Source organism: Triturus cristatus, chromosome 3_2 (assembly GCF_964204655.1).
Source record: "Triturus cristatus chromosome 3_2, aTriCri1.1, whole genome shotgun sequence".
Lineage (NCBI taxonomy): Eukaryota > Metazoa > Chordata > Amphibia > Caudata > Salamandridae > Triturus > Triturus cristatus.
The window spans coordinates 307574929-307590574 of NC_140584.1; the positions used below are offsets into that span (position 1 = coordinate 307574929).

Genomic DNA, 15646 nt, shown 5'->3' on the forward strand with positions numbered 1-15646 from the left:
AGCAACTAGAGACAGTTGGCAGTGGCTGACCTCAGGGCAAGTCTGGCTGACGAAAATACCCTCTTATCCAATGTCTCCATTCGTTTGGATTCTGTGTTTGGAGGAATAGTGGGAAAGGCGCTAGGGTTCACCTTACTGGTGGATGCCTGCATCACCTAACTTACAGGGGTGGATGCAGAGTTGAAAAACCAGGGTTGCCTGGAGCTGGTCGATGGTGATATGCTACTTGGCGATTGACGGGAAGGCCAGAACATAGTTTAGCCCAAGTGACCAAGAGCATATTATTGGGTGCTTCAATGAAGGGCAGAAGAGGTTCAGTTGGTGCACAGCCAGAATGAAGCACCCAAGTAAGGACATTGTTTACCTCCATACTGAGGAGGTGGGTTCAAAGATTTCAGCAGCTCTCTTAATAACTGTACCAAAGTATGTACTTTCCTCAGCAGCTGGCCCACGAGGGGAAGCCAACTCCGTATCGGGTGAGGTATCCAATCCACTGGAATCTTGAATGTCTACATACAAGTTATGTTCCTTATTGGGTGGGAAAAATTAGTCCCCATCACCTCCATTGTTGTCTTCATATGGCTGAATCTGGTTGTAGTCCTACCAAAACATTCAGGTAGCGTCTGTTTGCAAGTGCACTGTAATGGAGTAGTGCGAGTCAGAGCGATTGAGTATTGGCTGCGCCACATCAGGATCAGGGTGCGGTTTCAGTCAAGATCGAGAATAATTTGGCTTGGTGTGAGATACCATAATAGGTTGTGGATCATCGACTAGTACTGTCTGTGCCAGTATCAACCACCAAGGGTCTAGCACCGATTTTGGCGCTCCAACAATGCCAGTGCAGAACTTTAATTGGGTTCAAGGGTCACAGACGGCACCTAGGACGTATCCACCAGCTGTAACCTTACTGGAGGCTCCTGCAGATCATTGGAGCCTGAAGGAGCAACAGCCGGAAGTGTGCCGAAGATGTGCAGCATGATCTCTCTACAGGCTGTGATCTCCTGCGATTTTACTGATGGACCGGGAAATGCAGGGTGCATCTGTACCATGGTTGGAATGGACTAGTCGGAGGACTGGGTGCGAGATCTGGAGGCATAGTGACGCCCTTCAGTCTTCCCAGGAATCAAAAGTGGTGGGAAGCGACAGAGTCTTGCTTGGACATTTTGTGTTTATTTTTGGATTTACTTGAAGACTTCGACAGTGAAGATGATCTGCCATGGGAATGAGTTGGTCTGCATTCTCAACTTGGATTGGGAGCTGGACCTGTGTGGAGTCCTCCGCTGTTTTGCTACGTAGAGTATTGTTCTTGAATGGTTTTCGGTTTAATCTGGGTGGATGCAGTCATCGCAAGCCTTGGATTCGTGCACTGAACCCAAAAGTGACACCTTATATATGAGATTAGTCGCCGACATCTGTTTGAGACAGTCCCTACAAGGTGTAAACTCTATAGACTTGGGGGTGACATATTTCTTTTCACACTGTAAGAATGTAAGAGAAAAAATAGTTGAGAACAAAAAATCTCTTCAAGGTATGAAGCAAAGGAGCAGAGCTCTGGATCCAGGTCTGAAGGTGCAGAAGGAAAATGCTACTTACCCAGTATGCATCTGTTCTTGGCATATAGAGCTGTAGAGTCATATGCTATGCATAGATCACCATCTAGTGTTGAGTCCGGATGTTTGCTCTTTGTTTTTGTTCGAAGACGTCTTTCCAGTCATGAGGGAAATGATAACTCCTTTTGGTGATAGTGCGCATGGGCATCAACTCCATCCTTAGATTGTGTTGCCACAGAAGGTGATGATGGAGTTAGTAAGAGTAGTAAGGAGAGATGTCCATGAATATTGTATCTAAGAAAAATGTTACTGCAACAGGTAAAGTTACCCGGGGAGGTGGGTGGGCACATATGACTCTACAGCTCTATATGCCAAGAACAGATGCATAGTGGGTAAGGAGCATTTTCCGTTCGAGGCATATGAGCTGTAGATCATATGCTATGCATAGACTATGTAGCAGTTATCTCCCAAAGCGGTGGCTAACCTGTAGCTGTTGCAGTGGTCTAAAATAGTGTCCGTAAAACAGCCTGGCCCACACTAGCTTGCTGCCTTGCTACCACATCTACACAAAAGTGTTTTGTGAATGTGTGTGGTGTAGACCATGTTGTCATCTATGGGTATATTTCCTAAGAATGCCATGAAGCTCCCAGTTTGCGTGTAGAGTGCGCTCTAGGGGGAATTATTAATGTGTGTTTTGCTTTTGCATAGCATATTTTAATGCACTTAACTATCCACCTTGCAATACCAGATTTTGATATTAGATTGCCTTTATGTGGTGGAGCAATAGCAACAAAATGTTGCTAGGTCTTCCTGAAAGGTTTTGTCCTTTCAATGTAGTATAGTAATGCTCTTTTGACATCTAAGATGTGAAGAGCACGTTCTGTAACAGAATATGGCTGAGGGAAGAAGACCGGAAACTCAACAGATTGGTTGATGTGAAAGGCAGAAATGCTTTTAGTAAAAATTTGGGGTTAGTCCTAAGAACCACTTTGTTTTGGTGTATTTGTAAAAATGGTTTGTATGGTTAGCGCCTGAAGCTCACCCTCTCTTCTCAGAGATGGGGTGGCTATGAGGAAGGCTACCTTCTAAGTGAGAAATTGTAGTTCACATTTGTGCAATGGCTCATTGGGTGGACGCATTAGTCTTGTAAGAACGATGTTGAGATTCCACACTGGAACAGGTGGAAGTCTGGGGGGAATGACTCTTAAGTCCTCCATAAATGCTTTAATAGGAGGCACTCTTAAAAGAGACAAATGCTGTCTGTTTTGTAGATATGCAGCTAGTGCAGCAAGATATAAGCGTATGGATGTGTACACTAAGTTAGAGCGCTGTAGGTGTAATAGATAAAAAATGATGTTCTGTATTAAAGCGTCGAGTGGATTGATTTGATTGTTGTCACAGTAAATCACAAACCGCTTCCACTTTGCTGCATAGCATGCTCTTGTGGTAGGGTGCCTAGCCTCTTTGATATTCATGCAGTCTGGCGGAAGATTAAGATAGCCAAACTCTAGGATTTCAGGTGCCAGATCGCAAGGTTGAGATGGCTGGGATCTGGATATCTCATCCCTCCATGGTTCTGAGTGAGGAGATTGAGAGTAAGGTGTAGTTTTTGGTGAGGAACTACGGATAACTCCAACATAGTTGTGAACCAGGGTTGACGGGCCCATGTGGGAGCAACTAGGATTATTGTCAGGGACCGTTGTCTGAGCTTCAAACCACTCATGGAATGAGTGGGAGACGCGGAAAAGCGTAAGAAAATATCCCTGACCCGTTCATCCATAGTGCATTGACTTTGGACAATGGGTGTGGATACCTGAATGCGAAGTTTGGGCATTTTGCGTTTAGGTGGGTCTCGAACAGATCTATCTCTGGACAGTCCCACATTTGGAAGAATGGGAGGAGAACCTGAGGGTGGAGTTCCCATTTGTGGATTTGTTGTCGTTGACGACTGAGCAGATCTGCAATCTGGTTGTTCACTCCTTGAAGGTGTTTTGCAAGGAGATATATTTTGTGAGGTATTGCCCATCTCCAGATGCTCTGAGCTAGCTGTGAGAGCTAGAGAGAGTGTCCCCCCCTCCTGTTTTTGTATGTAATACATTGCCATCACGTTGTCTGTATGAATCAGGACAGCTTTGCCTACCAAATGAAGTTGAAATGCTTTCAATGCTAGAAAAATTGCTAGCAGTTCCGGATGGTTTATGTGTAGTTGTTTCTGTTGCAGAGTCCACATGCCCTGAATGGTAAGTTTTTGTAGATGAGCTTCCCAACCAGTGAGCGATGCATCTGCTGTTAGCACTATCTGTGGATCCGGGTCGAGGAAGGGCCGCCCCTTGGAAAGGTTTTGTATGTTCCACCATTGCAGAGAGCGATAGGTGCGGCTGTCTTCCAACACTAGATCTGATAGCTGACCTTGAGCCTGGTTCCACTGACGTGCCAAGCATTGCTGCAGGGGACACATTTGAAGTCTTGCGTAAGAAACGATTAAAATGCAAGACGCCATCAATCCTAGCAATTGCATGAGCACTCGACCTTGTAACGAGTGTTGAGGCTGAAACTGAGAAATTAGAGTCTGCATGTTTTGGATTCTGAGTGGGTTGGGACACGCCAGAGCTCATTGTGTATCTATTGTAGCTCCTAGATACACTTGTGTGTTGGACGGTTGGAGATGAGACTTGGTAAGTTTTACAGTGAATCCAAGGTCGTGAAGCAGTTGGACTGTTTAACGTGGCGTAGGCAGCTTTGCTGCAATCTGGCTTTTATTAGCCAGTCGTCTAAGTAAGGGAAGACGTGAATATGCTATCTTCGATGAGCTGCAACTACTGCCAGGCATTTTGTAAAAACCCTGGGTGCGGTAGTTACTCCATATAGGAGAACTTTGAATTGATAATGTTGGCCGTCCACCACAAATCTGAGGAATTTCCGGCAAGTGGGGTGGATGGGAATATGGAAGTAGGCGTCCTTTAGGTGTAAAGTCGACAGAAAATCGTCATGCTGAAGTAGTGGGAGCACCTGTTGGAGTGTGAACATGTGAATGTGGTCCGACTAAATGCACAGATTTAGTTCTCTGAAGTCTAGTATAGGCCTGAGACAGCCGTCCTTTTTGGGAAGTAAAAAGTACAGGGACTATACCCCGGTCCTCTGGTATTGTAATGGGACTGGCTCTATAGCGTGTTTGTCAAAGAGAGAAAGAACCTCTTGCCTTAGAAGGGTAAGATGCTCTGGTGGACATTGCATGTGATCTTGGAAGACTATTTGGGAGAGTGTCTGTAAGCTCCAGGCAGTAACCATATTAGATCATTTGTAGTACCCACTTGTCTGAGGTGATTGAATTTTAGACAGGTTGGAATTGAGAGAGATGTCCCCCGACAGGGTTGGAATTATCGAGGGTAGCGGAGGGATGTCACTGTTTGTTTGCAGGGGAAGTGCGTGTGGAGTTGCCCCTGCCTCTTTCCTTACCCTTGTTTCCTCTAAAACCTACTCTGAAATAACCTCTTGAAGAGGGGGATTGGTTGTTGCCCTTGTAAGAGGAGGGGGGATTTTCAGTGGATACAGTTTTGGAACCACCCCTGTAAAAGGAGCAGCGAAAGGAACCCCTAGTGGCAGATAACTGCAACACCCCCATGCACTTTGCGACCTCCGTGTCTTTTTTCATTCTTTCCAGAGAGGTATCAACCCGTGGGCCAAAAAGATGCTCCTTATCGAATGGTTGGTTGAGGATGGAGGTTTGCACCTCTGACTTGAAGCCTGATATTCTCAACCAAGCAGGCTTGCATAAGAGTATACTTGTGTTCACTGCACGAGCTGCTGTGTCTGCTGCTTCTAGGGCACACATGTTGGATGTATTAGTAATACGTTTACCTTCCTGGATAAGGTCAGTAGCCTTAGATTTGTGTTCGTCAGGTATATATTGTATGAGTTTTTCTAACTCATCATAAGGAACCCTATCATAACGAGTGAGTAGAGCTTGAGCGTTGGCAATACACCAATGATTTGCTGCCTGTGAAGCCACTCTTTTGCCCAAGGTATCAATAAGCTTAGACTCCTTATCAGGAGGAGGAGCCTCACCTGTGGTTTGCGAGTTGGTTCTCTTACGAGCATTGGGGACTACAAGAGAGTCTAAGGGCAGCTGTCCTCTAATGTAAACCGAGACGGTGGGTGCAGGTTAATATTTTTTGTCCACCCTAGGTGTAATTATTCTTGCCCGTACAGGATCTTTAAATACCTAATTTGTGCGTTTTAACATGCCTTTTAGCATTGGTGAGACTGAGAAGTAGTAAGTGTTTCAAAGAGGAAATCCTCTTTTAAAGGCTCTTTACGGAGCTCCACTCCATGATATTGAGCAGCCCTGTTAAGGAGCTCGATGTACCCAATGTTATCGTCAGGTGGTGTGTCTGGAAGGATACAAATCAGGGTCATTCTCTGTATCTGGGTCAGTATGGTAATCCTCCCAAGGGTCAGTGTCCTGTGGCCTATCCTGATCTTCGACCCCCTCACTCTGTGGGTCAGGTGAAAGTGATGGGGAGTTTGATGGTGTGATAATCAAATTGGGATCAGTGGGAGAAGGAGGTGGAATGTAAGGAGAAGGGTTAGTACAAACACTCTTCTTTTTAAGAGGAATATGGGGGTCCTCTGGTAGGTCGATCTTCCGTTTTTTTTTTTGTTTGTTTTTAAAGAGTGGCATGAATGTGCCCTGTTTCAGGGTTGATCATAAGTTTTTTTCTGCTTTGGATCCGACAGCGGGGCATCAGTCTGAGGGTCTTTAGACGGAGTGTCTTTTTCTTTAGTTGCCGTGTTCGGCGTCGAAGGTGGCAGCTTCGGCAATGAGGGTATTGTGACCACCACATGTTTGGATGCCGAAGGTGTTGAATTAGTGCCGGAGTGGGGTTGGCTCGAGCCCGAAGGATTCTCTTTCGGTTTCGGAGCCGGGCCCGAGGGCGGGGCGTCGGAAACTTTTTGTCGGTGCCGACCTTGGCCCGAGGGCAGAGAAGAGACCGGAGCCTTTGTTTTATGTTGTTGAGGGGGCAAAGGGGTATCTTTACTCATGGTACGTTGACCCGGAGTAACCTGCTCCTCTTCTTCCATTTTGGAGTCGAATGTGGACAGGGAGATATGTTCTTTCTCCTCGGCTCCATGAGCTTAATGTTCTGTGTTGGAATCTTCACTGAAGCTGTCCGGTGTGGAGCCGCTTTGTTGTTGCATCTCGTGACGTCAAGCCCGACGGTCACGAAGGGTCTTCTTTGATCGAAACGTTCGACACGAGTCACAGTCTTTCTCGTCGTCTCCAGGGACAGGGAGAGGTTGCACACTTCGTGCAAATCGGTGCATGAAATTTAGCATGACACCCGGGACCTAACTTGAAGGGAGTCCGTTCCATCGACTGCTAGCAAGGTCGGCGCAGGTAGGCCAGACAGCCTGCCACGAGTTTTCCGATTTAAGTTTTTTCATGGTGAGATGATAAGCGACCAATAGGGATCCGCGATCAAGAACAATACAGTTGAGGGTAGTGGATTGCGCATCGAAGGAGTCTGAGAAACGGTGCCAAACCGCAGCAATACACATCTGAACCTGACGGCGGAAAAAAACTATTAAGGATGGAGTCGATGCCCATGCGCACTATCACCGAAAGGAGGAGTCACCTAGCTCGTGACTGGAAAGACTTCTTCGAACAAAAACAAAGTGCAAATATCCAGACCCAAAACTAGATGGCGATCTATGCATAGCATATGATCTACAGCTCATATGCCTCGCACATAAAGGAACAGATATCAACATGCATTGTTGCACTTATATACTGCTCTCTTCATCACTTCCAGAGTGAAACCAAGTCGGAAGGAGCAATACAGTGCTACCTACTGGCGTGCAGGAGCACTGTTTTTTGAATTTCCAGATCCAGTCTGGTTCTTGGAGACTTCCACAATGAGGTTAGAATGCGGTTAGAAGTTCCCACCAGAAACAACAATCATCAACACGTCCAAATCTGACTCAAAGTCATGAACCTGAATGAATTAAAACCCAATACCTTGTAACTCATTTGCCCTGGACACTGTTCTCACCCTCAAGGAAATCACCAAGAAAGGCAACAAGGCCTGATACTGACATGCAAGACCAGCTTAACTTGAATCTGGACAATGACTTCCCTGGCTTTGCTTCACAGCAACACCCTGGAGATACTCCTACAAGAAGCAGCACGCATAATCAAGGGCCTGCAGAAATATGCCAACATCACACCAAATCATGATGGATCTCAAATGGCTCCTTACCAACCAGCACCACCTTCAAACCAAACGGAATTACCTATAGCAAGATCATGGGCATTACCTTCATCTATCTGACAAGCTTGCCAAGTCCGGTGGCATGCTTGCACACCCACATAGCATGGACCCCACGAGACTACAGCCACAAGTACAAAAAAAAAAAAAAAAAAGACGAAAAGTCAACAGGTCTGTTTCATATGTGCACCCAGGATCTGGAACGATATCCTTGTATCCATCAGTACCACTTAATGCAGCTGTAATTTTGGAAAGAACTTAAGACACCTTTAAAAACCCTATCATGACTAGCAGTCCTCCTCCACTCAAGAACCCAGGTTAGCCTCCAATCACTCATTGGCTACATCCTTGCCTTTCGTCCTGTACAGTTCTCATCTGGCTTTTTGACTAGATTGGTACTATACAAATACCACATAAATACACAGTCTGCCCTGAGAGCCGTCCCCATAATCTTTGACAAGGTGATTAGTTTGCCAGTCTTTATCTACTTTGGTGTGTGGACCTCTAACGAAAATAATTCTTTATTTGAAGGATAATGACTTGGAAACTCTTCTCTTAATCTCTAGAAGCAAGGACAGGCACTTTAAAGAGTATACATCTTGCATAGTTGGTGGGATTTGGTCCAATGCAACAGTAGACTGAGGACCTTCTAAATCTGGCTCAAAGTCATGAAGGTCAAACATCTTCATTCAATTACACATGGAGTCGTACATCCCAAATTGATTCAGTGATTTCCCTCACCTGCACAAGAGCTCTTTTTCATACCAGCCGACTCTGTTCCTGGCATTACTACCCACAGTGACCAGGGTTTAAAATACCCAAAGAGGAATGTGCCACTAATGGATGTGGGACTGAATAAAATTTCTACAGCTTCTTGTAACAGCAGTGGGCTGTGGAAAAGATATATTAACAATACACAAAGACCTCCCCAACCATAGATCAAACACAAGTCATTTACCCTCAGAAGTCCTTTTTATTGACTCTGGGTTTCATCAATTGTTATTCTCTCTCTTTTTTTTAACAAGTTTCCCCATGCTTTTGAGTTTAAAACATACACATCAGTGTCATTTTTTATATTTACACAAAACGGTGTGGACAAACATTACATTATTTACATGACGTACAAAATGCATTTCAATGTTTACATAACATACAAGGCCTGAATCTAATATTTGAAAACAAATATGGCCAATATACACTACACATTTAATACAGTGTTAATCATAATACATAAACCAAACAAGAAAAGACTCTTCTGTCCTACAGTGTTTTAAGGTGATGCCGGGACCTACTCTATTTAGATCCTCAATGCTGTAAACTTTCTAGGTTCCGAAAGGGTCAGAGTACTGATCAAAAACTATGTCTGTGCTTATCTAATCAAGCCCAAACGTTACAATCATGTCTGTATGGATTCCTTTTGGGGTTACTCTTGGCCTCAAGGTAAAACAGCCAATGCGTTTCAACCTTCAAACTGGGACCAAAGGATAATTTTGGGTGAAGGTCTTCATCAGGGCGGAGAAGGGTTCATGTAGGACACTGCAAAGTTCCGGATATTACGGTCTTAGTGGACCAGTAACGGCGTAAGTCATATGATGTTGTCAAACACCCTCAGCAAATGTTTGTTGTTCTTACGCTTCGGGTCGCCTCAAGGGTCATGGTGTCTTCATGCTGGCAGGAATATCTTCCTTTAGGCAGTCTAGGAATTTCCTCCGGTACTTCAAGTAGCTCCGTATTCAAGTGCTTTATGTATTATGATTAACACTATTAAATGTGTAGTGGTATATTGGCCATATTTGTTTTCAAATATTAGATTCAGGCCTTGTATGTTATGTAAATATTACAATGCATTTTGTACGTCATGTAAATAATGTAATGTTTGTCCACACTGTTTTGTGTAAATATCAAAAATGACACCGGGGTGTATGTTTTAAACTCAAAAGCATGGGGAAAAACTTGATAAAAAAGAGAAAGAACAACAATTGATGAATCCTAGAGTCAATAAAAAGGACTTCTGAGGTTAAATGACTTGTGTTTGATCTATGGTTGGGGAGGCCTTTGTGTATTGTTAATATGAATTTGATTCCTGCCTCTCCACTCCTAAATTGAATCATCCCCTTTTTCTGTGTTGTGGAAAAGATACTCACGTTCCAGTCTATGGTGGAGTAGAAAGGATGCCGTTTAATCTCCTCTGCACACTCCATGCTAGAACCTGAAATAAAAAGCATTCACTAAGTTCCCACTGCTTCAGTTGAGCATCTTCCAAAGCACCATTCTGACCCCTAGAATAGGATGTCTAATAGCCCAGCAAATTGTTGACCGGGGACATAGGTTTAATGTCGAACCTTTATATTTTTGCCACCTTTTGGTCCCACGAAAGGACCCCTCCACTTCAGCGCAACATCCTTTGACTTGGGTTAGGTATACTTTCCATTGGGCCATGTATTATTAGTATCTGGTACTCAGCCAGCTAGAACTAATCTTTCGCAAGACTACTTTAATCTGCAGATATCAGTCAGGGTGATTCAAACAACTTCTCTGGTTTTGACTCCTCCTGCGCTGGAATCCAACCCAAAATCGGAAGATGGCATGAGTCATGGCCAGCACAAGTAACAGTGATTGCTTGTCCAGTGCCAAGCTTTACACCTTCTGAGCAGTAAGACATTAGTCTAGTTATTTGCTATGATGTCTAAGTTGGGGTGGTCAAAATGTGTCTGATGTCAAGTTGGCCTACCGCATAGCAGGAAAGAGTTACTGAGGACTAAGAATGGCGAGGACTTGTCTGTTAATGAGCTAAACACACTAAGAGAATGACACAGATTACTTAAGCACATGTAAAATTACACATTCGGTAAAAAGTTAGTCTCTCTTTCATAGCAGACAGAAGTTGTGAAAATGTGGAAAATTACAAGCAGATGATGTGTTGAGTCAGACTTAGAGTCCGCATTAGACCTATTAGTGGATGCCAATGGTACGGTTTGCGAAGGGCACAGTTACAGTGCTGCCAGCTTTACTACTAAGGAGTGTGCTTCCATGCAGCATGGCAGAGTCTGCATTGTTCCTTAGAAGCAAATATACATTAGGGTGGTCATTTTGGAGTGAACGTTTCCATCAACTCACTGTTCTTATGATTTTAAGTGATCAGCGATGGAGACAGCAACATTTCAGCAAATTATAAGCATCTGAATTTAATATAGGCTTTTACCTAATCGGTTGTTTGGATTCCTCTTGAAGAGAGCGCGAAGCAAACTCTGAGCTTCGTTGCTCAGAAACTGAGGCATGGCCAGCTTGGCCCTGAAAGGGAAAGCATGGAAACAAAGTTAACAACTCTGCAGGAAAGACACCTCAGACACAGTGCAGGGGGAATACAGCAGGAAAGAGAATAAAAAAAAGATCAAGAGGAGGGAGACAAAGAGTAACAGAGAAATCAAGGCAGGTGAAATGCCAAATTTGTTGTTTTTCAAAGATTGGGTTAATTTCTTCAGTTTCCAAATTGTACTTAGAAACTAAAACACTACACTTCATCAGGCTCGCTATATCATCGATGGTTATCACAGCTGATGTACTGGTAAAAACCTGAACTCTGTGCAGCTATCAGTCCTGAGCTCAGAATACTGCTGAGCTTCACCATGGCAAGTACTGCCGAGCTGCCACTGCTTATGAGACATAGTGCAATAAGGTGTGCTGTTGGCAGACAAACGCAGATTGTATTCACATTCAGATCTCATTCTTCAAGTCCTTCCCTTATGAAGTAGTTTTCTTTCTGCTCATGAAATGATCGATGCATGTCTGTCATGCCTGCGCTCCAGCACTGCCTTTGTCCAGAAATTCACAAGCAGTTAATATCCAACCACACACCTGGCGAGTAGCTGGATCATATTGAATACTCAACACTGTAGGGCTCACCATTTCTCTCCTGTTTTAGGCCAGTTTTTAGTTCCTGTTTTGGCAGCAGCTTCTGCATTTCAAGTTCTCCATAATATAAGTTTTAGGTTAATTCTAATGAACTTGCACTACTTGCCACACTATTACGACCAGCTACAGAGTCTATTTAATTACTTTTTGCTGTGAGCAAGCAGAGAGCCTATTGTTGAGTATATCATTACTGTAAGGCCGACTGCGTCTTCTACCAAATCAGAATTCCATTATACACCCAATGCACAAACAGGTGATTGTCTACCTACGTGGTCAGCAAACCCACACTGGCAACTTCATTCAGCCTGTTCATTCTTCACCAGTTGTACCACTTGAATCTCGGTAAACTCCAGCTCTAGACACTCCCATTTTATTACTCATTTATGTCCACTGAAAACTATTGACATACGTTACTAAATATGCCCCTACCACTCCTGCTTTATGGCAGGCTAAGATTCTAAAGAAGAATCTTCTGATGTTATCCAGTCACCCACACAAATTCTTATACCATCACCCTTTGCTCTAGAAACTCAATGCTGAAGAAACAAGCTTTTTTACACTGTATTCCTGATGTAAAAGATACTTCATTTTCGATCATATGTCTTTCTACAGACAAGCTACAGATACCAATTATTCCATGAATTTAGATTTTGCTAATTAAGCTATGAACTCAACTTGATAGCATTCTCCTTCACGTTCTCAAGCCAACTGCGCTCCTTTTGAAGGTTTGTCATTCAAAACCCACTTTTCAAAACAGGACCATTGAATAAATGGCAGTGATCTTTATACATTTCTGGGTCCTGGGAACTTTTGCCCACCCTACCTAAAAAAATAAAAAAGATAATCACAAGAAGATATATAAATGGGTCCAAAAGTCTCTCTAAAGTTAGGAATTTGCTGAGCGTGAACTCAAGACGATATCGGGGAGAGAAAGAACCTGTAAAGACAGTGGGGATAAGAGAATAAACAAAACTCAGTGCGAGGCGATACTGGTGGAACGGCAAGGGAAGAAAAAGACGACATGCCTTTAAGAAAGGTTACACATCTGCAATCCTACTCTTCTGTAGGGAACTCTCCAATTAAATTATAAGCAATGGACAGCCCTGCCCATGTGAGGGGTCCTGGAGAGCCGGCGTGAACACACAACACACTTTTTTAAAGGAACGTTCGAGAAAGGGAGTGCAACATAGGTAGAAAGGCAGCAGCCTAAAATGTCTGGAAAAAAAAGATGCTCCTTTAAGGACGCGCCCTGCCTGTACGTGGCAGTTCCTCAAGTTCTTTTTTTCTCCAGCTCCGGTCAACAGTACCCTGCAGCACAGAGCAAGACCTTTTCCTTCATACAAACCTTTCAAAACATTTTCAATTACACCTCACTCACCATCTGTAGAATTCAAGAGCGTTTGTCAGTTTTTAGACTGGCATTTTTTGTTGCCGTAAGCTTTTTCTTTTAACAAGTGTTCATCCTGTGACTAAAAGAATCCCAAAACAATCACTCAGCACCGTTACCTTCCTGATACTCCTCTCCGAGGTGAGTGAGAGTTGTTGGTTGGTGCCAAAAACAACTGAGGGACAAAAAGAAAGTGACTTTCCCAGCAAAGAGGATTAGAGATACAAGGATTCTCTTTTCAGAAGGTCCAGTGAGCTTGAAGAAAGGGATTCTTCGGCACTACTTCAATCTACCATCATTATGGCCATACCCAGGGGAAGATCCAGTACAAGATTCAGACCCAGGAATAAATCTGTTGCAAGTCTGTAAACACATATGATAGAAATTCAAGTATATTCTGTAATATGTATGCAGTGGGTGCAGTTGGCTTGTTTTCTCAATAGCCATGCCTCCGAAATACTTGTCAATATCAAAACATAAGACAGAGTAAGTATCTTACTTAACTTGTCTGCTTCATGGATAGGAATGTGTCTTCCCCACCTAAACATCAAGGGCATAGCTTCAGGTGGGGTGCATTCTTGGCTTGGTAGTTGGATGTGGGGGCAATGAGTCAGGTCTATCGCCGTTAGTTTTTCTAGTCATGAGCCAAGAATGAAAGATAAAACAGTGACCTTTGATGTAAGTGAGAGAGGGAGACAGATAACCATTTGGTGGGCTGAATTTCAAAATGTGAAACCAGACAGCCTGTAATCAATACCGGTACCCTGCTTGACCAACTTTTGTTATCCTAGACAAACTTTTTTTTCCACGGAAAATCCTCTTCCTTTATTATCACATACAAGCACAATTTTAAATACTTGAGTTCAGTATGTGGGCTGTATTAGTATCCCTTATATTTAATTTAATAAACTATAAAGTTGCTCCATCTATAATAAGAATATAGGTCACTTTTAGGGCTTACAAGATCATTGAATTGCCTTTTAGTTCACTAATGGCATTGTCGTACGAGTTACTTACCTTCGGTAACGATGTATCTGGTAGAGACTATTCTAGCCGCAGATTCCTTCACGTAGAATTACCCCCAGGCGTGAGACTGGATCCGGAATCTTTTTGCCACAGCATACCTGCGCGCCGGGGGGATATCACGCGACTCCGCCCAGGCGTCGTCCGCGTACGTGACGTCAGAGAGGTCACATAAGACCCACCCCAGCGCGCTCACATCAGTTTTCTTCGGAGAACTTTTCCGCACCACAACGCGTAACCACCTGATAAAAAACGGTGGGAGCATGGAAACAGTGTGCGAGAGCAGAAAAACTGGAAAGAAACGGTGACTAACACCACCACCAGGGGAGTGCCAACACCGCAGAACCCAAGGGCAGGGAAAGAAGAAGAACAAGCAGAAACCAGCGCAGTCACCTAGCCCGCACATAGACAACCTCCCATCCCTGTGCCCTGGAGGCAAGAACAGGCGTAAAAGTCATGACACACGTAGGAAGCCCACCCCCCTCATCCGGAGCAAGGAATGGAACCAGTCCCAAGACCGACAGGGACAACAAACTTCCAAGCCACCCCAACCTAGAGGGCAACCGCCCACAAGGGACAAGGGCAAGACAAGGCCAGATGACCCTTAATCAGAGAATAGCAATGGAAGGAGGGGAGGGGGGACAGGGATAGAAAGCAATCCCCCCAAAAACCCGGAGTAGTCAGACCAGCAGGGCACCAGAACCCCATCCTCCAAGGACCAAAGGAGGAATGAACCGCCCCCAAACGGAGTCACCCGCAAGAACAAGGAAGGCACTCACAAGAGAGAGAGCCTCCGACCGGGAGGCGAGTACCGAAGACAGGGTCCTTGCAGAATAGGGGAGGAAGGGCGGGCCGTGAAGGAATCTGCGGCTAGAATCGTCTCTACCAGATACATCGTTACCGAAGGTAAGTAACTCGTACATCTGATAGGGACTACAAGCCGCAGATTCCTTCACGTAGAATAGATACCCTAGCAATACCCTCTGGGAAGGAGGGTCTGCGAAAGGACCCCACCAGCCAATGCAGAATAGAGGGCCCCACAGTGGACCAGAGCTGTGGACCAGATAGAACATCTCCCCTCCCAGGCCAAGGGAACCCCGCCGACCCCAAGGGGATGTAGGAGGGAAAGAAGGCTGAAGAGGCCCGTACCCTCACAGCAGAGGAACCAAGGGCAAGGACTGAGAGGCCGAAGCACCCCACTCCCCTCACAAGGCAACACAGCTTCCGCCCAATGCCAAGTCAGGAAAGCGGAAGAAGAAGCCTAGAGGACCCAAGGAAACTAGGGAAAAGAAGGTGAACCCACTCCAGATGGAAAGCAGCCTGCCAGCCAGAACAGTGCCGGCAGTCAAAGCCAGAAGCAAGAAGAACAGCCCGAGGCCCAAGCAAGGCCGAGTAGGCGACGCCTAGCAAGTGTGAACACAGGATCATCCCAGACCTCAGGACAGGAGCAGGGAGAGGAGGAGATGTCCGGGCCACCACTACGAGTGGCTGCGCACACGACCTCA

At 44.8% G+C, this 15646-nt stretch overlaps 1 protein-coding gene across 3 annotated transcripts in view; it reads right to left on the reverse strand.

Annotated features, from left to right (window-relative positions):
- RPS6KA1 (ribosomal protein S6 kinase A1) overlaps positions 1–15646 on the reverse strand; it is an 860823-nt gene that overhangs the window by 269307 nt on the left and 575870 nt on the right. For all 3 annotated transcript variants that reach the window (XM_085647731.1, XM_085647732.1, XM_085647733.1), the window contains 2 exons: positions 11022–11110; positions 9964–10028 (listed from right to left, as the gene is read on the reverse strand). In XM_085647731.1, the coding sequence (XP_085503857.1) occupies positions 9964–10028; positions 11022–11110 (154 nt within the window). The remainder of the gene's footprint in view (positions 1–9963; positions 10029–11021; positions 11111–15646) is intronic.